A 26,499-nucleotide genomic window follows, 5' to 3' on the forward strand; every position below is an offset into this window, starting at 1 on the left:
CCTGGGCAACAAGAGCAAAACTCCATCTCAAAAAAAAAAAAAAAAAAAAGAATGCAAGACATCTGAATATGGAGATAATAAAGAATAAAGCATATCTGGGAGAAAATTGTTATTTCCCCACAAGACCCATGGCTGGCTTGTCATATTTTCCCACACATCATCAATGTCCTATGCTTCCCAATGATGTTGTGAAAGTGCATACAAATGTAAGTGCACCTTTATTAAAAGCTGCAGACATGAACTTTCTCACTGAGATAAAATATCATCTCTGCATGATTTTTCCCTCTGACAACTCCAGTCTGTGCCCCTCTGGCAAAGATACCACTTGCAGGCAAATATACCACTTGTAGGCAAATATACCACTTATAGTGATGTTCAATAAACTATTTTAAGTTACCCTTGCTACCATAAACTTAAAAATTGTGTGAGAATACATGTATTTTATTGAATTGTAAAAAGCCATTTGAAGTCAAGGTTGGTGCTACCTCACAAATTATAAGGACTCAAAAATGTTTGTGGAGTGACTAAATAAATGAATGCATGTTTTAGGTTAAAATAAAAAGCTCTCCAGACTATTGCCAGATCTACAGAAACTGATGTCATCTAAAGATGTGTCAGTCCCACTCATGATGATACAAATGATGGTGATCATTTCATCACATGTCAGTCTTGCAGGTCATGGGCCATTGTAACAAGTCCAAGAAGAAGTGACTGGCCTCAGCTTTCTCTGCCAGTCACTGTCAGGAAGCGAATGCAGACACAGTTACAGAGCCAACAAAGCTGGAGGCATCACACTACCTGACTTCAAACTATACTACAAGGCTACAGTAACCAAAACAGTATGGTACTGGTACCAAAACAGAGATATAGATCAATGGAACAGAACAGAGCTCTCAGAAATAACGCCACATATCTACAACTATCTGATCTTTGACAAACCTGAGAAAAACAAGCAATGGGGAAAGGATTCCCTATTTAATAAATGGTGCTGGGAAAACTGGCTAGCCATATGGAGAAAGCTGAAACTGGATCCCTTCCTTATAAAAATTAATTCAAGATGAATTAAAGACTTAAACGTTAGACCTAAAACCATAAAAACCCTAGAAGAAAACCTAGGCATTACCATTCAGGACATAGGCATGGGCAAGGACTTCATGTCTAAAACACCAAAAGCAATGGCAACAAAAGCCAAAATGGACAAATGGGATCTAATTAAACTAAACAGCTTCTGCACAGCAAAAGAAACTACCATCAGAGTGAACAGGCAACCTACAAAATGGGAGAAAATTTTCACAACCTACTCATCTGACAAAGGGCTAATATCCAGAATCTACAATGAACTCCAACAAATTTACAAGAAAAAAACAAACAACCCCATCAAAAAGTGGGCAAAGGACATGAATAGATACTTCTCAAAAGAAGACATTTATGCAGCCAAAAAGCACATGAAAAAATGCTCACCATCACTGGCCATCAGAGAAATGCAAATCAAAACCACAATGAGATACCATCTTACACCAGTTAGAATGGCAATCATTAAAAAGTCAGGAAACAACAGGTGCTGGAGAGGATGTGGAGAAATAGGAACACTTTTACACTGTTGGTGGCACTGTAAACTAGTTCAACCACTGTGGAAGTCAGTGTGGCAATTCCTCAGGGATCTAGAACTAGAAATACCATTTGACCCAGCCATCCCATTACTGAGTATATACCCAAAGGACTATAAATCATGCTGCTATAAAGACACGTGCACACGTATGTTTATTGTGGCATTATTCACAATAGCAAAGACTTGGAACCAACCCGAATGTCCAACAATGATAGACTGGATTAAGAAAATGTGGCACATATACACCATGGAATACTATGCAACCATAAAAAATGATGAGTTCATGTCCCTTGTGGGAACATGGATGAAATTGGAAATCATCATTCTCAGTAAACTATCGCAAGGACAAAAAACCAAACACCTCATATTCTCACTCATAGGTGGGAATTGAACAATGAGAACACATGGACACAGGAAGGGGAACATCACACTCTGGGGACTGTTGTGGGGTAAGGGGAGGGGGGAGGGATAGCTTTAGGAGATATACCTAATGCTAAATGACGAGTTAATGGGTGCAGCACACCAGCATGGCACATGTATACATATGTAACTAACCTGCACATTGTGCACATGTACCCTAAAACTTAAAGTATAATAAATTTAAAAAAAAAACTACCACAAAGCTCTAAAAATGTATGGAACTTGCTACTGTCAGAATTGTCAAATTTTGCCAAGTTCATGAGTCTGACATGGTTTTAATTTGCAATTCCTTATTACTACTGAAGTTGTGTATGTCTTTAAATATTTATTGGCTATGCAGGTTTCCTCTTCAGTGAGCTGCCATTAAATAACCTTTACCCATGTCTCTAAAAAAAAAAAAAAAACTTAGACTCATTACATAGCAATTACTATTTGTCTGTAAAATGAAGTTCTGTGTGAGGAGGATTAACAAGTTCCATTCCTCATCAAAAAACTGTCAATTAACTACTTAATGAATTGTTCATTAAAAAGCAAATATTATGTACATAGTATTTGTGCCAAAAATGTTTAACCCAAATTACTTTAGAAAAAATTAAACCATGCTAGAATATTCAATAAAATGGTTAGACTAGACTTTCCCAAAATTCAAAATAATGAAAAATTATTTTAAATTTAAAAGAAAATAAAGGAATTGTCCAAATTCAGTTTATGAACACTGATTGGATACTGTACCAAAAATTAAAGCCAATTCCAAGAGATGAGATGTACTGGGGACCACTGAGGAAAGTGAAAAATGGTATATATGCTATTTATCAATGTGACATTTCTCGGGTATGGTGATGATAATGTGGGTATGCAGGAGAATGTCCTTGTTCTTAGGGGATGTGTGCTGAAGTATTTGGGGTAAGTGTCACGATGTCTACAACATTTGACAAAAACAACAGAAACCTGTGTGTCATAAAGATTCACATAAACTTAAGGTAATGGGATGGAAAAAGATAATCTATGCACATGGACAATAAAAGCGAGCAGGAGTAGCTATTCTTACAACAGACAAAACAAACCTTAAAGCAACAGCAGTTAAAAAAGACAAAGAGGGAAATTATATAATGATAAAAGGACTAGTCCAACAGGAAATTATCACAATGTTAAATATATATGCACCTAACACTGGAGCTCCCAAATTTATAAAACAATTACTACTAGACCTAAGAAACAAGATAGACAGCAACACAATAATAGTGGGAGACTTCAATACTCCACTAACAGCACTAGACGGGTCATCAAGACAGAAAGTCAACAAGGAAACGATGAACTTAAACTATACCCTAAAACAGATGGACTTAACAGATATTTACAGAACACCCTACCCAACAAATGCAGAATACACATTCTATTCATCAGCACATGGAATATTCTCCAAGATAGACCATATGAAAGTCCACAAAACAAGTCTCAACAAATTTAAGAAAATTGAAATTATAGCAAGTACTCTCTTAAACCACAGTGGAATAAAATTGGAAATCAACTCCAAAAGGAACTCTTAAAACCATGCAAATAAATGGAAATTGAATAACCCGCTCCTGAATGATCATTGGGTCAACAATGAAATCAAGATAGAAATTTAAAAATTCTTCAAACTGACCAATAATAGTGACACAACCTAACAAAACCTCTGGGATACAGCAAAAGCGGTGCTAAGAGGAAACTTCATAGCATTAAATGCCTACATCAAAAAGTCTGAAAGAGCACAAATAGACAATCTAAGGTCACATCTCAAGGAACTAGAGAAAGAAGAACAAACCAAACCCAAACCCAGCAGAAGAAAAGAAATAACCAAGATCAGAGCACACTAAATGAATTTGAAACAAAAAAAACAGCACAAAAGACAAATGAAACAAAAAGCTGATTCTTTGAAAAGATAAATAAAATTGATAGACCATTAGTGAGATTAACCAAGAAAAGAAGAGAGAAGATCCAAATAAGCTCAATTAGAAATGAAACAGGAGATATTACAACCAATACCACAGAAATACAAAAGATCATTCAAGGCCACTATGAACACCTTTAAGCCCATAAACTAGAAAACCTAAAGGAGATGGATAAATTCCTGGAAATATACAACTCTCCTAGATTAAACCAGAAACAAATAGAAACTCTGAACAGACCAATAACAAGCAGTGAGATTGAAATGGTAATTTAAAAATTGCCAACAACAAAAAAGTCCAGGATCACAGGGATTCACAAATGAATTCTATCAGACATTCAAAGAATTGGTACCAATCCTTTTGACACTATTCCACAAGGTAGACAGAGAGAATCCTCCCTAAATCATTCTATGAAGCCAGTATCACCCTAATACCAAAACCAGGGATGGACATAACAAAAAAAAAACTACAGAACAATATCCTTTATGAACATAGATGCAAAACTCCTCAACAAAATACCAGCTAACCAAATCCAACAACATATCAAAAAGATTGTCCACCATAATCAAGTGAGTTTCATACCAGGGATGTAGGGATGGTTTAACATACACAAGTCAATACATGTGATATACCACATAAATAGAATTAAAAAACAAAAATCACATGATTAGCTCAATAGATGCAGAAAAAGTATTTGACAAAATCCAGCATCCCTTTATGATTAAAACCCTCAGCAAAATCAGCATAGAAGGGGCATGCCTTAAGTTAATAAAAGCCATCTATGACAAATCCACAGCCAACATTATACTGAATAGGGAAAAGTTGAAAGCATTCCCCCTGAGAACTGGAACAAGACAAGGATGCACATTTTCACCACTTCTATTCAACACAGTACTGGAAGTCGTAGCCAGAACAATCAGACAAGAGAAAGAAATAAAGGGCATCCAAATCAGTAAAGCGGAAGTCAAACTGTTGCTCTTTGCTGATGACATGATCATACACCTAGAAAACCCTAAAGACTCTTCCAAAAAGCTCCTAGAAATGGTAAATGATTTCAGCGGTTTCAGGATACAAAATTAATATACACAAATCAGTAGCCCTGCTATACAGCAACAGCAACCAAGCTGAGAATCAAATGAAGAACTCAAACCCTTTTATCATAGCCATAAAAAAAGATACTTAGGAATATACTTAACCGAGGAGGTGAAAGACCTCTACAAGGAAGACTATAAAACACTGCTGAAAGAAATCATAGATGACACAAACAAATGGAAACACACGCTCATGGATGGGTAGAATCAACACACGCTCATGGATGGGTAGAATCACTATTGTGAAAATGACTATACTGCCAAAAGCAATCTACAAATTCAATGCAATTCCCATCAAAATACCACCATCATTTTTCACAGAGCTAGAAAAAACAATCCTAAAATTCACGTGGAACCAAAAAGAGCCCACATAGCCAAAGCAAGACTAAGCAAAAAGAACAAATCTAGAAGCATTACATTACCCGACTTCAAACTATACTATAAGGCCCTAGTCACCAAAACGGCATAATACTGGTATAAAAACAGGCATGTAGACCAACGCAACAGAATGGAGAACCCAGAAATAAAGCTAAATATTTACAGGCAACTGATCTTTGACAAATTAAACAAAATCATCAACGGGGGAAAGGATACCCGATTTAACAAATGGTGCTGGGATAATTGGCAAGCCACACCTGGAAGAATGAAACTGGATTCTCATCTCTCACCTTATACAAAAATCAACTCAAGATGAATCAAAGACTTAAATCTAAGACTGAAACTATAAAAACTATAGAAGACAACATCAGAAAAACACTTCAAGACATTGGCTTAGGCAAAGATTTCATGACCAAGAACCCAACAGCAAATACAACAAAAACAAACATAAATAAATGATACTTCATTAAACTAAAAAGCTTCTGCACAGCAAAAGACATAATCAGCCAATAGACAACCCACAGTGTAGGAGAAAAATCTTCGCAATCTATACATCCAACAAAAGACTAATATCCAGAATCTACAAGGAACTCAAACAAATCAGCAAGAAAAAAAACAAACGGATCCCATCAAAAAGTGGCCTAAGGACATGAATAGACAATTCTCAAAAGAGGATATACAAATGGCCAACAAATATATGAAAAAATGCTCAACATCACTAATTATCAGGGAAATGCAAATCAAAACCACAATGTGATACCACCTCCCTCCTGCAAGAAAGGCCATAATCAAAAAATAATAAATGTTGATGTAGATGTGGTAAAAAGGAAATACTTTTACACTGTTGGTGGGAATGTAATCTAGTACAACCATTATGAAAAACAGTGTGAAGATTCCTTAAAGAACTAAAAGTAGATCTACCATTTGACCCAGCAATCCCACTTCTGAGTATCTACCCAGAGGAAGAGAAGTCATTATACAAAAAAGATACTTGCACACGCATGTTTATAGCAGTACAATTCACAATCGCAAAAAATATGGAAGCAGCCCAAATGCCCATCAATCAACAAGCAGATAAAGAAAATGTGGCATATATATATATATATATATATACACACACACACATACACATACACACACATATACACACACACACACACCCATATATACACTATGGAATACTACTCAGCCATAAGAATGAACGAAATAATGGTATTTGCAGCAACCTGGATGGAATTGGAGACCATTATTCTAAGTGAAGTAACTCAGGAATGGAAAACCAAACATCATATGTCCTCACCCATAAGTGGGAGCTAAGCTATGAGGATGCAAAGGCATAAGAATGATACAATGGATTTTGGGGACTTGGGGGAAAGGGTGGAAGGGGGAGTGAAGGAAAAAAGACTACAAATTGGGAACAGTGTATACTGCTCAGGTGATGGGTACACAAAATCTCAGAAATCACCACCAAAGAACTTATTCATGTAACCAAACACTACCTGTTCCCCAAAAACCTATTGAAATTTGAAAAAAAAAAAAGACCCCATGTGTGTGTTTGTACATACGAGGGCATGTGTTTGTATAGAAAAAGAGACAGTAAGGAAGCACATGTGGCAAAATATAATTGTAGAATTAAGGTGAAGGGTTTATGAGTGTTCATCATATCATTCTTTCAATTCTGTAAAATTCCACATTTTCAAAATTAAAAGTTAGGGGAAATGTAAATAAGAATAATGTTATTGAGAAATATTTAAAGACATAAAAGTGTCTGTGATTATAATTCTGAGTTTAAAGAGGAGGTTTCAAAATAATGTACAGGATAATTCCATTTGGGGATATATATTTGGGTCGATATACACAAATACATTAATAGAGGTCACTATAATTAGAGCCCTGTAAAGTTGTGCAACACAGCAACCTCAAGTAGTTATCTCTAGGTGGCATGATTACAGCGACTTATGCTTTCTTATTTTTATTTCCAAAAATTTCCTACTTTTACATATATGAATTAATATATACATATACATATGAATTACTGTTTAAGAGAATGAGACCTGGATCTCAGATCATGTTAGAACACATCAAAACTTTGCAACACTGGGTCCTGTTGAAAACTTGTTTGTGTTAAAGCCAGTTAATCTTATCTTTACACTATTAAGATCATATATAAATAAATCATTTTACTGGAAAAAAAATGGGTGGCAATAATTCTAGACTCCTGATTAGCATTGGGAATATGAATATATTGCCCCAGAGGGCATAATTAATGGCCTGTGGGTGGGAACCACATTGAGACAGAGTTCAGCTCACTATGAGACTAAATGTTGCAATGAGTAAGTATCCAACAAGAGAATGAAGTGCATCATGATATAATTACCTGCGCAAGTAGGTTAACCACATATCAGGGACGATATTGGAAGGAGGGACAGGGCACTATGTAAACTCTAATCCAGCCTTTAGTCTCTAAAGAGTCTATGGTCAAAAATAAAGAAAACAGCCGTAATAGGTTGGACACATGTCCACTGAAGGAAAAATTACATAGTAGCCTGTCACTGACTAACTAAAGACAAAAGGGAAAATCAACACTCTCTGGTGTGGATGCTATATTAAAGAAATTGGATTCAGTAAACTGAAAAGTGTTAATGATACCATTAATTACTCAACCAAATTACTCAACCTAAAAAACAAAGTGTGTTTTCTGCTATCATGATCAAAATTATTTCTAACTATATGAACTGTTTTAAATGTTGGTGTGTTCACACAATGGAACACTGCTTTGAAATTTAAAATGAAGAACTATTAATACATGCAACTGTATAGGTATATGTCAAAAACCTTATGCTGAGCAAAAGCAGCAACACGAAAGAACACATACTGTATGATTTCATTTATATTCATTTCAAAAATGGGTAAAACTGATCTGACAGAAATCAAAATATGGTCACAGTGGGTGTAGAAAGAATGAATGAAAAGGAGCACAAAGGAACTTTCTGGGGTGATAGAAATCGATGTTCTATATCTTGTTTTATACACCCTTTGTAGTTACATGGGTGTATATAATCGTCAAAGTTCATTGAGCTGAACACCTAGACCTGTGTGCTTTTTATATATAAATTAAACTTCCATGAAAAAATTAAAATTATATTTTTAAAATATCACTTTGCATCAATGGAAGAACTCAAAACTTACCACGCAATTTCTTTTCACTGCAGAACATTATTATACCTGATCTTTCACCAGGTCTCAAAAGGTGGCCTACCTAAGAAAACAGAAGTATGCAGTATTAGTATCTGAAAAATGCACAATAACTACAAATTTATCTCCTTTAACTTTCTTCCTAGACAAATCTAGATAACTAGGAAGTCACTGACACAGGAAAGAACAACAGATTTAATTTATCAGGCTTTAGTCCAGCCAGATAAGAATAATTCTGTACAAAAATAATCTATTTGTATTTTAAAGGCCATATGAGACAACTCAAGGTAAGCACAAATGCTCCACTCAATTTGGCATTAAAATTGAGTCAAATATATCTCATATCCTGTGAATCAGAATATCTCAGGGGTGAGGTTCCAGAATCTGCCTTTTATTTAAGTGCCGTAGGTGATTCTTTCACAAGCCACAGCTGAGAACCACAACTGAACTTCGAGAGCTATGTGTGAGAGGAAATTATTGCCCAGGCTCTAGAGAAACAAAATGCAATCCAAAACTTTTCCTCGATTTATTCTCATGTATGTAGTCTTCACCAGGCAGTTATTTTTTTAAAACAAGAATAATATCATTATTATATTTCATTTTTTCCCTACATGTGGCCTAATTTCCTTCATATTGTAAACTCTTAGAGATTTAGAATGATAAATGAAAGAGCAAACAAGTGATTTCAAACATTCAAAACCCAAAAGACCATGGAAATAAATGCACCTTTGCAAACACATGACAGTGTAGGCAAAGGTACTGACCACATGCTCTTTCAGTTAGGAAAAAAAATGACTGGTTTGCTTCCTGCTGAGGAAAGTGGTGTGGCAGGATGCGGCCAACATACATAAAGAAGAAGTTGGTCAGTCATACGGTGACCAGAGAAGGGGAAGAACAACACTTATGGCTTAGTAGTTACAAGAAAAGAGGTTGCAGAGGAAGTTCATCAACACGCACTGCTCCACTACAAATCCCCGAGAAGTCTAAAAAGCCTGAGACCATCATTTCTTCCTTTTCTGGCCCCTGGGGTATGCCTGACAAATACGGTCACAGATACTTTGCAGGACCCAGTGTTTTCTAGGGGCCAGGTTACTAAAACTTACGAATCCAAGCAAGGACATAGGGGTGTCGCTGCCGGGTGTTGCTAAAAGCAAGGCTAGGTCATCAAATATGACCCCATCAGTAACTCCCCTGTTGCTCCCTCCACACCTTCAACCAGCTGCCAGCAAAGCTGCCCAAGACCATCCCTCATAGCCCCGCCTCTCTACTCCCCTACCCCAGCCCCAGGCAGTGGGTTATCTCTAGGACATGCCTGCTGACCAGTGCTCGCTCTCCCCCTATGTTCCTCCCTTGTTCCAGGCTTGGCCACCTGTAGACCAGTGTCCACATCAAAGCCAGAGTTATCATTATAAAAGGGGAATGGCATCATGTCACACCCCTGCTAAAAACCCTGCAAACACCTCTTGTTGGCCTCAGGAAAAAAACTCTAACATGACTCCTAGGACCTTCTGCAACTTGATCCCTGCTCATCTTTCCAGCCTGATTCCTCATCACTCTCCTTCCCTGCTCCCATGCTTCCCTGTACCTCCTCATGTCTGCACTCCAGAAATATACAACTCAGCTTCTTTCCATTTGGGGGCCTTCACACATGCTCTTCCCTCTGCCTGTAGCCATCTGTCTCCACTCCCTTTATGAGACTAGCTCCTATTCATCTGTCCAATGTCAACTCATATATCATTTCCTTTAGGAGGCCTTCTCTGACTTCCCCAAATCAGAGATAGGAGGAGCACTTCCTGTGTGTTCCCGTAGAACCTGGCACTGCCCATGTGAGAGCCCCTATCACTCTAGAATACATTTTTCCATTATATTGGCTATTTCCCCATTATTCCACAAACTCCTTTAGGACAAGTCTCCATAGCTGTATCTCCAGCATCTAATGCCTGTCTGGCACATAGTAATGCTCAGTAAACACTTGTTGAATGGAAGATTAATTTATATGAGAAATGGAGGAAGGGCTTCCAGATGCTAAAAGACACTTTCCTTTTAGCAACTATCCCTCCCTGGATCCCAGACCCCAGGCCCCAGCCCCAAAATGTCTTAGATCTGCCTTCCCAAGCTGGAGTGGCTGCAGCTTTTTTGGCTGCTCTCTCCTTTTTTCTGGTCCCTATCTTCCTACACACCCTTATCTTCAGCCTGGGAAGAACCTCACAGCACGAGCAAAACTGGGTTAGCAATAGGAAGAGTGTTGCAGGCAAATTGAAGAGCAGAAGAAAGAAGAGAAAATGAGCAAACCTGGGGAGAGGAGGCACTAGAGTTATAAAGGAAGATTCACAAAAAGGATGTTTGGTGGTAAAGACTTCCTGTCAAAAATACCACAGACAAAAGTGAGTTTTCATCCATGAAGGACTTTGTTGTTTCTTTGTTTCACAAAATACTCAAAAAACAAACAAAAAACAAAATTGTTTCTGTTTCACAGAATAGTCATAGCAACAAATACAAAATGGTATTAGGCAGGTGAATGAATTCTGTGACAATGACATCTGTATCTGGTGGCCCCACTTGGCCAGAGGGTAAAGGCTCATCAGCAAGCCCTAAGCCAACTTGTCAGGGCTTGAAAATTCTCCAGTGGGACTAAGTCAACATGTTCTGTGTTCATGGGCTGAGTCCCCAGAACAGAGGAAAGGAAGAACCATTCTTCAAGCAAGATGAAAAAAAAGGGGACTCTACACCCAAACAGCGGCAATAAGAATGCAGGCAGAAGACATTTATCTCTCAGAAAGCTAATCAAAGTACCAGGCACTTGGCAGCTTATCCTTTCTTTGTCCTTATTGGTTTGCTAGATTGGTGTGAGGGACTGGTACTAACAGATAACAAAGATGAACTTAAATACAATTGTGTAATATAAGGTAACTAAGGAGAATATATCCATGTAACCTCTTCTCTATCTTATTTTAGATCTTCCTGCTAGCACTTCTCATTTTAAAAGTTCCTAGACATTCAAACATAAAGCAATGTCATATTCTTCCGTATTCTTCCTAAAATTACTTTTAAAACATACAGCTATGTTGCTACTGTTAATTTCTCCGATACCACCTTCCAAAGTGTCTTTGAAACCTTTTATTTTGAACATACTGAATAAATCCATTTTTCAATTTTAGCCATTTTTCCTTTTGTAGAAAATATTCTGTCATGGTAATTATACAATCGCTATGGCATGAAATAAACAATATTTCTATAAGATTTCCAGAAGTTGTTTCTTATTAATGATCCTAGTCAAGTGTTGTCACTCTAAAACATAAAGTAACATCGAAAAAATAAGAATTGACATTCAAGTCCATGTTTCCTCAAATCCAGTCTTTTTCTAGTAGCAATGGCAATCAGGTATACTTTACGGAGGACTCATAGTAATGTAGCAGATTCTAGTTTAACTCTAGAAGCAACATTTAGTTCTGTCATTCTTGCAAATTTATCAACTCACCAAAATACCACCACTGACACTCGCTCCACCTCTAAAGGTTGTCGAAGTAAAGAAAAAGTCATCTTTTGTTGAACTTTTGGAACAGTAAAGATCTAAGGAAATAGATTAAACAAAATCAGTTGAAAGAAAAAGGTTTGCTAAAGTCAAGTCTAGCTCTAGAAGCAGGAACTTAGGATTTTGAACTTTAACGCTTTATAAGTACTGAAGCAAACAATATTTACAAGAATAAGTTCTCCCTCTTAAAAACTGCCTCAAAGTAGAGGAAATGGAAAAAGGAAAGCTGCTAGATGAGTCTTATCTTACCCTTAGCTTCATCTTACACCAGGGATTAAAATGGTAGTTTCTTCATGTGAAAATCCTAGAGGGTTGTTTTTAATAAGGGAAGTGTGAGAAAGTAGAGAGAGGAATGTAGCAAATAATAGCTAAGGACTTTACATATATTAATTTATTTTAAAAAGCAGTGCATATTTGTTTTAAAGATTGAAATTCATACTTCCATAAATACTTTTTTTTTTTTTTTACATTTCAAGTTTAGGTGTTGAATCTTGGTCACAGAAAATAATTTTCTTTTTTTTTTTTTTTTTTTTTTTTTTTTTTTTTTTTAAAGCCAAAAAAAATCACCATCTAATTTTATTTAATACATACAGTACTAAATGGAAGAGGTAATATTTTCAAAACATAAACATTAGTGTAACCTTATTGGACTTTTACAAATAATTTTTTACATAACAGAAGCTGAAGATTCTTGTGAACTGCAACATTTCAGCAAGCATTTATTTACTCAAAATTAAAATAATAACAACAGCTATAAAAAGTCAAGAGCTGGCCAGGCGTGGTAGCTCACGCCTGTAACCCCAGCACTTTGTGAGGCTGAGGAAGGTCGATCACCTGAGGTCAGGAGTTCCAGACCAGCATGACCAACATGGTGAAACCCCGTATCTACTAAAAATACAAAAACTAGCAGGGCGAGGTGGCACTCGCCTGTATTTCCAGCTACTGGGGAGGCTGAGGCGAGAGGATTGCTTGAACCTGAGAGGTGGAGGTTGCAGTGAGCTGAGATGGTGCCACTGCACTCCAGCCTGGGTGACAGAGCAAGACTCTCTCTCAAAGAAAAAAAAAGTCAAGAGCATGGGAAGTATTAAAATCAAACATAATCAACGGTCTCCCATCAGAACAGCTCCATTTTTTGGCTATCATTGTGTTAATGTCTATTTGCTAAACATTGATATTTCTACTAACGTTTCAAGTGTACCATGTAACACATTAGTGCTGACTTAGGTTTAATATCCTTTGCTGTACACTAAACTTCAGTATTATATATCACAACAAAACTATCTTTCCCTAAGGTAATTACCACTAATATTGCATTAAAATTATGAAATGTGAAGTTTGTTTTTATTTTTATTTTTTTATTTTTTAAATTTATGAAGTATTTATTGATCGTTCTTGGGTGTTTCTCGGAGAGGGGGATATGGGAGGGTCATAGGATAATAGTGGAGAGAAGGTCAGGAGATAAACACATGAACAAAGGTCTCTGGTTTTCCTAGGCAGAGGTCCCTGCGGCCTTCTGCAGTGTTTGTGCCCCTGGGTACTTGAGATTAGGGAGTGGTGATGACTCTTAAAGGGCATGCTGCCTTCAAGCATCTGTTTAACAAAGCACATCTTGCACCGCCCTTAATCCATTTAACCCTAAGTTGACACAGCATATGTTTCAGAGAGCATGGGGCTGGGGGAAAGGCCATAGATCAACAGCACCCCAAGGCAGAAGAATTTCTCCTAGTCAGAACAAAATGGAGTCTCCTATGCCCACCCCATTCTACACAGACACAGCAACAATCTGATCTCTCCTTCCTTTCCCCACACTTCCTCCCCTTCTCTTCAACAAAACCGCCATCGTCCTCATGGCCCGCTCCCGATGGTCGCTGTCTCTTTGGAGCTGTTGGGTACACCTCCCAGACAGGGCAGCCAGGCAGAGGCGCTCCTCACGTCCCAGACAGGGCGGCCGGGCAGAGGCGCTCCTCGCTTCCCAGACGGGGCCGCCCGGGCAGAGGCGCTCCTCTCCTCCCAGACGGGGCGGCCGGGCAGAGGCGCTCCTCACATCCCAGACGATGGGCAGCCGGGTAGAGGCGCTCCTCACTTCCCAGACGGGGCGGCCGGGCAGAGGCGCTCCTCACATCCCAGACGATGGGCAGCCGGGTAGAGGCGCTCCTCACATCCCAGACGGGGCGGCCGGGCAGAGGCGCTCCTCACTTCCCCGACGGGGCCGCCCGGGCAGAGGCGCTCCTCGCTTCCCAGAAGGGGCCGCCCGGGCAGAGGCGCTCCTCGCTTCCCAGACGGGGCTGCCCGGGCAGAGGTGCTCCTCACTTCCCAGACGGGGCCGCCCGGGCAGAGGCGCTCCTCACTTCCTCCCAGACCGGGTGGCAGCCGGGCAGAGGTGCTCCTCACCTCCCAGACGGGGCGGCCGGGCAGAGGCGCTCCTCACCTCCCAGAGGGGGCGGCCGGGCAGAGGCGCTCCTCACTTCCCAGACGGTGTGGCGGCTGGGCAGAGGCGCTCCTCCCTTCCCAGATGGGGCAGCCAGGCAGAGGCACTCCCCACTTCCTCCCAGACGGGGTGGCGGCCAGGCAGAGGCGCTCCTCACTTCCCAGAGGGGGCGGCCGGGCAGAGGCGCTCCTCACTTCCTCCCAGACGGGGTGGCAGCCGGGCAGAGGCACTCCTCACCTCCCAGACGGGGCAGCCGGGCAGAGGTGTTCCTCATCTCCCAGAAGGGGCGGCCGGGCAGAGGTGCTCCTCATCTCCCAGACGGGGCGGCCGGGCAGAGGTGCTCCTCATCTCCCAGACGGGGCAGCCGGGCAGAGGTGCTCCACACTTCCTCCCAGACGGGGTGACGGCCGGGCAGAGGCACTCCTCACCTCCCAGACGGGGCGGCCGGGCAGAGGCGCTCCTCACCTCCCAGACGGAGTGGTCAGGCAGAGGCGCTCCTCACTTCCCATATGGGGTGGCGGCCGGGCAGAGGCGCTCCTCACTTCCCAGATGGGGCAGCCGGGCAGAGGCGCTCCTCACTTCCTCCCAGACGGGGTGGCGGCCAGGCAGAGGCGCTCCTCACTTCCCAGACGGGGCGGCCGGGCAGAGGTGCTCCTCACTTCCTCCCAGACGGGGTGGCGGCCGGGCAGAGGTGCTCCTCACCTCCCAGACGGGGCGGCCAGGCAGAGGCGCTCCTCCCTTCCCAGACGGAGTGGCCAGGCAGAGGCGCTCCTCACCTCCCAGAGTGGGCGGCCGGGCAGAGGCGCTCCTCACTTCCCAGAGTGGGCGGCCGGGCAGAGGCGCTCCTCACTTCCCAGAATGGGCGGCCGGGCAGAGGCGCTCCTCACTTCCTCCCAGACGGGGTGGCGGCCAGGCAGAGGCGCTCCTCACCTCCCAGACGGGGCGGCCGGGCAGAGGCACTCCTCACCTCCCAGAGTGGGCGGCCGGGCAGAGGCGCTCCTCACTTCCCATAGGGGGTGGCAGCCGGGCAGAGGCGCTCCTCACTTCCCAGATGGGGAGAAAATAATTTTCTAATGCAAGAAATAGCAAAGTCAAAAGAAGATGCCAGTTTGTACAGGGAAATTAAAGAGTTGGTTTTAGACACCTTGATATTGAAGATACCAAGACCTCCATGCTGGAACTGCTATTTAAGCATCCTGTGAGGAAGAGGGCAGCCTTCCACAAGGAAGTCTCTTCTTACAGTGAAAACGGGCACATCTGGGTGCAGGTGACTCAACACTTTAAGCAAAGGATTAAAATGGAGAGTCTCTTTAATGATCTGAGGCCGTTCAGCAATCAAGTTATTACAGCTAATTCCCCTTGCTCTGATTCCATGCTCACCAAGCAACCTGCTGATAATAATTTGCTTTCCCACAGAAGCCTGCCCACAGGGAAAGTATGCACTTGTCATGATGAAGTGAACATTCTGGTTCTCCTGACAGTTAGAGTATGTATTTTAAATTAATAAATTGTCATTCTTATTTTATATCATCAGTTTCCTGAGCTACTATTAATCTGCCCCCAGAAAGATCTGTTTTGGGTGTGCTATTGAATTATGGTCCAAAGTCTACAGGACAAATGGCCCACTCTGGCCATAGTAAACCCACCAAAAGCCATCCAAGAGAACAGCCCTCGCAGCTGTTCAGGGGGATGGGGAAGCAGGATATGGTGGTCAGAAGCCCGTCCTTTGGGGCTACACACCCTGTTCTTGGATTCCTGCTTTTTCCACTAACTCATTACAGAATCTGGCGCAAATAAGCTCTGTAAACCTCAGAGCCAATCTGGGTGGGTCGTGGGGACAGGGCACATAATGAGAGTGTACATTTGATATTAGTTATCTTAAAGGCAGACCATTGATGTCTCCTTGTCAATGTTTCTGCGTAAACATTAGGAACAAATGAGGACAGCAAGTGTAACTCCTTTAAGACATCCTGCAATAAAAGAAAGGAGATAATGGCTTGGCGGGGGGTTCATGCCTGTAATCCCAACACTTTGGGAGGCCAAAGTGGGAGGATTGTTTGAATCCAGGAGTTCTAGACCAGCCTGAGCAAATTGTGAGACCTGGTCTCTACAAAAATAAATAAATAAATGGACATAAGGGTGAACAGGTGATGGGACTTAAAGAGAAGCTGTGTTTGCAGTGAGGAGCTAGAGGGCATGTGGTAAACTGAGGGGTTAGGGCCAGTGGAAAGAGAAAGATTGAAAATATGAAGTAGAGTGACAGAAAAGCAAAGGAATTAGAGGGGATTGGAAAAGAAAGGGAAAAGGAAGGAGCCAGGGCATTTGAGGAAGAGACAGGAACAGTGGAGGCCAGGAAAAAGCACAGGCAGAGCCTTGACAGCCCCCTTGCTGGCCCAGAGACCTGCCCAGGCGAGCCCCTCCCTGCCTGTCTCCTATCTGAGAGCCTAGGGAGGAACTGAAGTGTTCCCACCAGGGTGGGGATCTTCTACTTCCTTTGGGTGTGGGTGTTCTCCAGTTCTCTGAAGACTCAGGACAAAGCAGGCCAAGGAGGAAGGGACCCAATATGGAATATGCCCAAGCCCAGACTCAATACCCAACGTGCCCAACCCCAGATCTCCTTCTATGCTCCCTTCTCAGTTCCGTTCGGCTTGCCTCCTCTCCCCTTTGGAGGCAGAGTACTACACAGGAAAGACTTTTAGATTAGCAAGGTTCAAGTCCCAGCTCAGTGGCTTTCTATCTAGCATTACTTTGAGCAAGTCACATATCCTGCCTGAGACTCAATCTCTACATCTGTAAAGTGGAGATGGGAATGCCTTCCTCCAAGCTGTGTGAGGTTAAGTACACGGGTAAGAACAGTTCACTCCATAAAAGCGTGTTCCCTCCACCTCATTTCCACCTCCCCAGTCTACTTTTTCTCCTCTTACTCCATCTCCTTCTCTCCCAGTTTCCTTTCCACTTCCGTAACATTTTTTCACAATTCTCCACAAGGCCCCTGCTTCCCATCCCAACCCACCATCTCCCTGAGGACTAACACCCAACCAAGCGTGGAGAGGAAGAGGCTCCCTGTGAGGGCTGCATCAGTGTGGTCTTGAGCAGGAGCTGGGTGTGAGGATGTCAAGAAAGGATGACAGGAGGAAGGAACAAGACTTCTCTCCTCCAGCTGCCCAGCCCTTCCCCTTTCCTCCCTCTGGCCCTAGGTTCCCAAAGCCTGAAGAGCAAAGCCTCAGAGAGTCCTCCCACCCTGGGACCCATGTAGGGGTGACCTTGCTGTCACACCCACAGGCATCCCTGCCTGCCAACCCAAAATATTACCTGCAGCCCCAGTGCTGGCCCCCTGAGGAGCAGGTAGGATTGGGGAACTGAAACTCAGCTATGAGACCCCAGAGATGGGCAATCCAGATGAAGCAGAGAAATCTCAGCCTTGGGAGCTGAGAGAGTGAGAGAAAAAGGAACAAGCCCAGGCTTCTGTCCTGCATGTGTGCAGCTTTGAGTGTGAGTGTGAGGGTGGGAGCTAGAGATAATTCTATTTGGTATCAGTGACAGCTGCCAACAGCCACAGTGCTTGCAGATTGTAGGAAATGTACAAAAGTAGAAGTAAAAAAAAATATTAAGCCAATCTGTGTATGTGTGTATGTGTGGGTGTGTGTAAAAGCCAAATTTATAAGGGCAGGAGCGGTGGCTCACACCTGTAATCCCAGCACTTTGGGAGGCTGAGGTGGGTGGATCACCTGAGGTCAGGAGTTCGAGACCAGCCTGACCAACATGGAAAAACCCCGTCTCTACTAAAAATACAAAAATTAGCTGGGCGTGATGGCACATGCCTGTAATCCCAGCTACTCAGGAGGCTGAGGCAGGAGAATCACTTGAGCCCGGGAAGCAGAGGTTGCAGTGAGCTGAGATCATGCCATTGCACTCCAGCCCAGGCAACAACAAGAAACTCCATCTCAAAAAAAAAAAAAAAAAAAGCAAAAAAAAACAAAGCCAAATTTATAAATGGCTTGCAACTACAGGTATATGCAATTACCATGCCTCAAACAATAAATTATTGTTATATTTCCTGTATAACATACAGCAGGTTAATTGTTGTGAGTTGCCATGTCCATATGGGAGTCTCTTTATATTCTAGTCATGCAGCCATTACCCAGCCACAACATTTCAAAGCTTCCCTTCGTCCTCTCACGTATCCCCTGTTCATTTTCCTTCTTGGTCTCCTAGTTTCCTTTTTTTTTTTTTTTTTTTTTAAATTTCCATAGGTTATTGGGAAACTGGTTACATGAGTAAGTTCTTTAGTGGTGATCTGTGAGATTTTGGTGCACCCATCACACGAGTAGTATACACTGCACCCAATTTGTAGTCCTTTATTCCTCACTCCCTTCCTACCCTTTCCCCCTGAGTCCATAAAGTCCACTGTGCCATTCTTATGCCTTTGCATCCTCATAGCTTAGCTCCCACTTATGAGTGAGAACATACGATGTTTGGTTTTCCATTCCTGAGTTACTTCAATCAAAACTTCAGGAAACAATGGAAGTACTTATAGAAATGCATTCTAGTTTCCTTTTCTCCTTCCCTTCTCTTCCTTTCTTAGTCTGCTCTTGCTGGTCTCTTTCTCATTTTCCCCTCCTTGTCCTCATCCTGTCCCTCTTCTCTCAACCCTGCTTTGGCCATCTTCCTTCCTCTTCTCACTTCCCTATTGCTCCACCAGTGCTGGCATTAGGCCGCCGAAGTTTGCTCCTGTTAACCCTAGAATCTCAAGCAAGTTCCCCTCCCTTCTAAGCTCCAGTTTTCTCCTCTGTGGACAATCACAGTAACTCATAGGATCACTAGGAAAACTAAACCAAGCCATCTCCATAAAGAAATTAGCTCAATGCCTGCTGCCACAAAGTTAGTACTCAATAAGGGAAAGCGATGATTATTTTTATTTTTCTTAAAATGTATTTTTTTTAACTCTCCACATGGAGAAAACCTCCTACCAAATTTGAGAACCATCTCCTCCCTCTACTGACATTCAATTATCGAAGACTTATCAGGTGCCTACTCTATATCTAACCTGGGCTGGGCATGAGGGAGGCAAAAATTCATTTCCAGTCTTTCAAAAGCCCACAGTCTGGTGAAGATGAGAGCAGACAGACACATAAAAGACCACTCAAATGGTGAGTGTAGGCCAGATGCAGTGGCTCACACCTGTAATCCCAACACTTTGGGAGGCCAAGGTGGGCAGATGCCCTCTATCTCCTCACTTGAGTCCAGGAGTTTGAGACCAGTCTGGGAAACATGGCGAAACACTGTCTTTACAAAAAATTAGCCAGGCATGGTGGCTCATGCCTCCAGTCCCACTGCTTGAGAGGCTAAAGTGGGAGGATCACTTGAGCCCAGAAGCTCAAGGCTGCAGTGAGCTGTGATTGTGCCACTTCACTCCAGCCTGGGTGACACACGAGACCCTGTCTCAAAATAAATAAATAAATAAAAATTTTAAAAAAGGATGATGAGTGCAGGGCTATGGTAGAAGGAGGGATGAAGAACTATGGAGGCAGAGGAAAGGCAGTCACCAAGCCTGCTTTGCAGAGTCAGCGAAGACCTCATGGACGGCAATTCTGAGTGGAGTCCTTTTGAAAGGAAAAGAAGAGCTTGCTAAATAAAACAAGGTAAGGACAAGTCAAAGGAACAGTGGGAGGAAAGGCCAAGTGTTGTGAAAGGGAAGGAAGGTTTGCGGAGCAGTGACTGTCATGGCAAGCAGATCATACAGGCATAGGAAGAATGTGCAGTGATATGGAGCTGGCAAGGCAGGTAAGAGCTGGATTCTGAAAGACAGGATCATCTTCATCATTGTCCTCATTGTCACTGCCATTCACTGGGGACTTGGCCTTGTGCTAAGAACTTGACATGTGTTGTCTTATTCAGTCCTCACCAAAACTCTACGAGCAGGAATTATCATTATCCCCATTTTATAGATAAGGTGACAGAGAGCATTGCTATGGTCAAGATCTTGTGGTTGCTCCTGCAGGTTGTGGGGAGACAGAAGAGGTATCTAAGTAGAATGGCACAATTAGAATTCAGCCCTCTTTTCCATTATCCTTGTTCCCTTTTGTCTCTCTGTGCCAGTCCAGGCTGTCGGAGATTTTAGGAAGGTTAATCTCACAGTATGGGCTGGCACAAAAGGAGATGGAGGAGCAATGACAACTGGCAAATGGGGCTGAATTCTAGAAATGTTTCCATAGTTAAATATGCAGTCTATAAATGATCTGTATGGGCCAGACATGGTGGCTCATGCCTGTAATCCCAGCACTTTGGAAGGCCGAGGCAGATGGATTGCTTGAGCCCAGGAGTTAAGAGACCAGCCTGGGCAACATAGTGAGACCCTGTCTCTTCAAAAAAAATAAAATAAAATAAATGGTCTGTGTGTTTGGATGCAGAACAAGGAGGAATCTGGGGTGACTTCCAGGTTTTTGCCTTGGGACACTGAGGGATAGAGGTGCCACTATGATGATAAATACAGCAGTAAAGGGAAAAGGAGGAGAAGGTGGAGGGACAGAAGAAGGAATTGGGATGAAAAAATAATGAATTTAGTTTGAACATGTGGGCTTAAAATGCCTCTTGATCATTGAAAACATCTTCACAGCACTAAAGACAAAAAACAGATTCGTAGACTTGGAATCATCAACATATAAGGAAGGAGTGAAGTCAAGGGGAATGAATGACCTCACCCAGAAAGGACAAGAACAAAGAGAGGTGAGGAAAGGACAGAGGATGAGGAACAAGGACAGAGCTCTAGAGGGCGCTCAACTTCAAAAGAAAGGTCAGAGAAGGATCCATTGAAATGAAATGCTGTGGCCCTCCCTCTGTGCCCTCTTCCCCTAGGCATCTAGCACGGTGCCCAGCACTGGGTAGGTACTCAAACTCCAGTTGAGTAAATAAAAGGAGAGAGAAAAGCAAGGTAGCTTTAAAGTAAGGAAGGAATGTGTTTCCAAAAACATATCAATAATATTTAATATTTAATTAGAATTTTATTAATATTTGAAATATATAATGTTGCTAGGAGGTTACTATTTTTTAATATCTTTTCATGAGAGATCCTAAAAATAAATACTTGTTTCTACTTCTTACTCATGCTATACAAGAATTTAGATTACACACATTAAGTTTTGTTTTTTATTTTTTATTTATTTTTTTGTAGAGACAGAGTCTCGCTCTGTCACCCAGGCTGGAGTGCAGTGGCCTGATCTCGGCTCACTGCAACCTCCACCACACAGTTCAGTCGATTCTCCTGCCTCAGCGTCCTGCGTAGTTGGGATTACAGGCACCCACCACCATGCCTGGCAAATTTTTGTATTTTTAGTAGAGAGGGGGTTTCACCATGTTGGCCAGGGTAGTCTCGAACTCCTGATCTCAAGTAATCCACCTGCCTCAGCCTCCCAAAGTGCTGGGATTACAGGCGTGAGCCACTGCATCTGGCCAAACATACATTAAGTTTAATTTCAATGAGAGCTACAATTGCCAATTTACTTTTAGATGGTTAACTCTTTTCCTACTAAATGAAAATATTCAATATGCCACATATGAACAAAATAAAATTCTCCCCCCCACAAAAAAATCCTCCAGGGGCACAAAAAAATCATTTGTTCCCTCATTTTTAAAGATTTCTGCATGATGAGACAATATAAAGGCACAATATAGGTAAAAATAAATCACTCTGTGGTTTCTCAAAAAAACTGAAAATAGATCTACCATATGATCCAGCAATCCCACTTCTGGGAATACATCCAAAAGAAAGGAAATAAGTACATTGAAAAGATGTCTGTACTCCCCTGTTTATTGCAGCACTATTCACAACAGCCAAGATATGGAAGCAATAATATTTATTTTTGAGGAATAAAATTTTTAAATGTGGTATTTATATACAGTGGAATATTATTCAGCCATGAAAAAGAATAAAACTCTATCATTTGCAGCAACATGGATGGAACTGGAGGATATTATGTTAAGCAAAATAAGCCAGGCACAGAAAGACAAATATCACATATCCTCTGTCATATGTGGGAGCTAAAAAAGTTGATCTCATGAAGGTAGAGAGGGAGAATGGTGGTTACCAGAGGTTAGGAAGGGGAAGAGGAAGAAGGGGATGAAGGTAGGCTGGTTAATAGGTGCAAACATATCGTCAGATAGAAGGAATAGATTCTAGTATTTGATAACACAGTAGTATGACAATAGATAATGATAATTTATTTTTTATTTATAATAAGCGATATAGATATAAACGATAAAATAAACAATATAGATAACGATAATTTATTGTATCTTAAAATAGCTAGCAGATTTGGAATGTTCCCAACACAAAGAAATGGTAAATGTTTAAGGTGATATATATGTTAATTACACATCGTATGCATATACCAAAATATCACATGTACCCCATAAATATGTGCAGTTATTACATATCACATAAAAAATAAAAAATAAATTTAAAAAAATCAAAACTGAAATCACTCTGAGTTTACGTTTTGCAGTAAAGGCCAGCATGGAGCAACAGCTGAGTAAAACGGGCAGGGGAGATACTTCATGGGCACAGGTGTTGGTAATCCCACAAGAAAACCTGTGTTTCCTCCTTTCCTTTCTAACAAGACTTCAGCTTCCAATTAATGTTTTTCACCAGTTTTCTTTTCTTCAAAACAGCTAATTGTTAACCAGGGACCTGAGACACTCTCTTGCCTATAAACAAAACAACTAGAAGAGACCTTTTTCTGTTCAGACAAATTTTAGCACTAAAAACATAACCCTCAAACCTCAGAGGGATAGCTCAGTGCAAACTGTTCATGTCTAAAGCATAAATTGACCATAAACAATATATTGAATAGGTGCGCTGGATACAAACCCCGTGAAAAAAATAAAACCATCTACTACCAAAAGAAGTGACAAAGACCTACAAACCAAGAAGAAATGCACCTTTATGCTACTATAATTGGTCATTTAATAGGCATGCTAACAGAATAAAAAATAGAAATTTCAAACAACAAAAAAAAAAGTCATATCTCCCATTTCCAACTAATTCCCCCAAATTTATTTTTTAGCAAAAGGGGAATAATAAAGAATATTTGTGAAACCTTAGTCACCAAGATGAAAACAGCAAAACAAAATAGGGATCTGGAGAAAAGAAACAGATCGTTCCAACCAGCCCACAGCTAAATTTCCACTTCATCTCACTAACTATTGAATGCTACCCATCTACTCACCTCAACCCAGACTTAATCCTCTCCCCCAAAAGGAAGATTTCCCAGCAGTGCAGGAAGATCAAACAGGTATCCATTCCATGACCATGCCAAGGAGAAAAGCAAGGCTACTCTGAAAGCTCGAGGGATGATACAGAAAACAAACTGGGTCTCTAGGGGGCATTCTCAAAACCCTGAGATCAACTCCCGGAAAAACACTGTTGACCACTTACCACCACCGGAAGCTGCTAGATGGCAATCAGAATCAGCATCTCGTCAGAAGAAGAGGAAGACGTTACAAGAAAGCAGCTTCACTGCCAGTGAGGAATTGAGGGAGAAAAGCACTCCTTGGAAAAATGCTGAAAGCCCTGAAGAGCCTCTCCTCCCCTAGTTGCCTGCTCCTGCTGACAGGACAGAACTGGTTAATCTTGGAGAAACAAAAGGAAACTCCCAAGAGGCTGGCTTCTGAGGATGGCTTCCTCTGTGGGAATCAAGAATTCAGAAAGATGAAAATGAACAATGGAAGGGGACACCGGCTACCAGGTCTACTTACCAAACTTTTACCAGCTCTTGACTGAGCAAGATAAGCAAATCTCTTTGCAGTTCCCACCTGCTCTTGCAGAGATGAAAGAATCAGCAGTGGGTTTTTGTCATGTTTCTTTTTTGTTTTTGTTTTTTTTTTACAGGGGAAGTTCAGCTCTCTTATGATGAAAGCTAAGCGTACTCAAGCGAGATTTAGTAGGCAAAGCAATGACACTTCTTTCCCAACATCCTTAATTTCAGCACAGAGGATGCAAACATTAATCCCGATGGTACCAAAGAACAAATGCACATAGTAAATGGATTTATATTTTTTAGTTTGGAATTGCTTTTAAGGGGGTTCTGGTTGTTAAAGCGGGATTAGATGAAAATAAAATATTTTGGTGCATATCTATTTTTAAAAGGAAAAATATGGCTTCTTTTAAATATGACTAAAGCCATCTAGGAATTTTCCAGAAGTTGCATCAGATTTGCCAGTTAAGTACTGAAATCAAATAGATTTTAATCATGTCTCTATAACCAGAGCAAGCTAATCCCCTGCACACCGTCAACTCCACTCTCCTGGAACATCCTCACGCTGGGCCCTCAGGTTTTCACGGAAACAAGAGCCTTTTCCTACCAAGGCTCCACAGTAACAAGAAACTACAGATTTCTGGAAATAAGAGAGATGGCTTTCTTTCTTACATGATAAAAGAGGATCAAGAACAGCTTAGAGCAGGAAGCAATCATCTCTTTTAAATGTTTAAAATAAAAAACACTTTTAAATGAAAAACATTTTTAAGTATCACCTCTATACCATTTTTAAACCTATCATATGGGGCAAATATAAGTTTGGTAATTCCCTTTGTTAAAGAAGATATAAGGAAATCAGGGCCTTTTCCTATACTGTTAGTGGGAATATAAATTGGTAAAATATTTTTTAAAGGAAACTAAGTATAGTAGTGCCTATCAAGTATTGAAATGTGTACGTTTTTATTTCTTAGGAATTTACCTTACAGAAAACCACATTTTTATTTCTTAGGAATTTACCTTATAGAAAACCACACACACGTGCAAACATATCTCTAAATATGTTAATTATAGCACTGTGATAGCAACAACAAGAAAACACCTAAAAATGGCTTACATATAAGAGACTGCCTAAATAAGGTATATTGATACAAAAGAGTACCATGTAGCCATTCAAAAGAGTGTAGAATTGGAGTAAGGAATCAGGTCATCTGAGTTTAGTTCTGTCTCCACCAGTGACTGGCCAGGTGACTATGCAAGCTCCTACACTTATCTGGGCCATCTGTAAAAAGATGATCATTATAGAACTTACCTCATAGGATTGTTGCAACTAAAACAGTGCCTGGAGCATAGTAGAGACTCAATAAATTTAGCTATTATAAATAAAAGAGATAGGCCTCTTCAGACTGACATAGAAAAAGATGTCCAAGATGTACTGTCAAGTGAAAAGATCAAGTTGCAGAAGAACTGTGTATAAGATAATCTCATTTTTTAAAAATATTTTAAGTGTGCTCGCTGTTTATTGTCTCCCTCCCACTAAAATAAAAGCTCCTTGAGAGCTTTTATTTTGTTTACTGTTGTACTCCCAGTGTCCATAATAAGCACTCATGAATAATGAATAATGTTGAATGAATAATGATAACAGGAAGGCTCAGCAAGAAGAATAGGCGAATTCACAGAGACAGAAAGAGTAGAGGCTACCAAGGGCTGCAGGAAGAGAGTATGGGAAGGTATTGTTTAATGGGTTCAGGGTTTCAGATTGGGATGATGGAAAAGTCCTGGAGATGGATAATGGTGATAGTTATACAACACTGTGAATGTACTTAAAGCCACTGAACTGTACACTTAAAGGTAGTTAAAATGATAAATGTCATGTTATGTATACCTAGCACAACTTTTTCAAAAATTTCTACTTTTTCTTCATAAGGAGTAGAAAGACGGGGAACACAGAAGGATGTCCATCTTATAGAGGACTATTACTAGTGTGACTGCAAACCCTTGCTAATGAGAAAACAGTTTAAATTCCCGATTTAGGATACAAGAAAAAAAAAACCTTTTATTCCCATTATACAAAGGTAGCTAAACAGAGCTTAAACTTTCATCTCTATTAGGCAGTATGTACACTGTCAGAACGCCAGGTCTGTGTTTTCAAGAGGCCTTATTTTGTTT

General features: G+C 41.1%; 1 protein-coding gene across 12 annotated transcripts in view; it reads right to left on the reverse strand.

Annotated features, from left to right (window-relative positions):
- ATP8B4 (ATPase phospholipid transporting 8B4 (putative)) overlaps window positions 1–26,499 on the reverse strand; it is a 337,888-nt gene that overhangs the window by 254,199 nt on the left and 57,190 nt on the right. For 6 of the 12 annotated variants that reach the window (XR_010123815.1, XM_063652222.1, XM_063652224.1 and 3 more), the window contains exons 3-4: window positions 12,100–12,191; window positions 8,616–8,685 (exon numbers count right to left, since the gene is read on the reverse strand). Coding sequence is in view for 10 of the 12 variants with exons in the window: in XM_063652222.1 (XP_063508292.1) it covers window positions 8,616–8,685; window positions 12,100–12,191 (162 nt within the window). In the remaining 2 variants the exon portion in view is untranslated. Of the gene's footprint in view, window positions 1–8,615; window positions 8,686–12,099; window positions 12,192–23,805; window positions 23,979–24,014; window positions 24,384–26,499 lie in introns of those variants that run through there. The other 6 variants (XM_054449987.2, XM_054449985.2, XM_054449988.2 and 3 more) reach the window with 6 other exon arrangements.

Source organism: Pongo pygmaeus, chromosome 16 (genome assembly GCF_028885625.2).
Source record: "Pongo pygmaeus isolate AG05252 chromosome 16, NHGRI_mPonPyg2-v2.0_pri, whole genome shotgun sequence".
Taxonomy (NCBI): domain Eukaryota; kingdom Metazoa; phylum Chordata; class Mammalia; order Primates; family Hominidae; genus Pongo; species Pongo pygmaeus.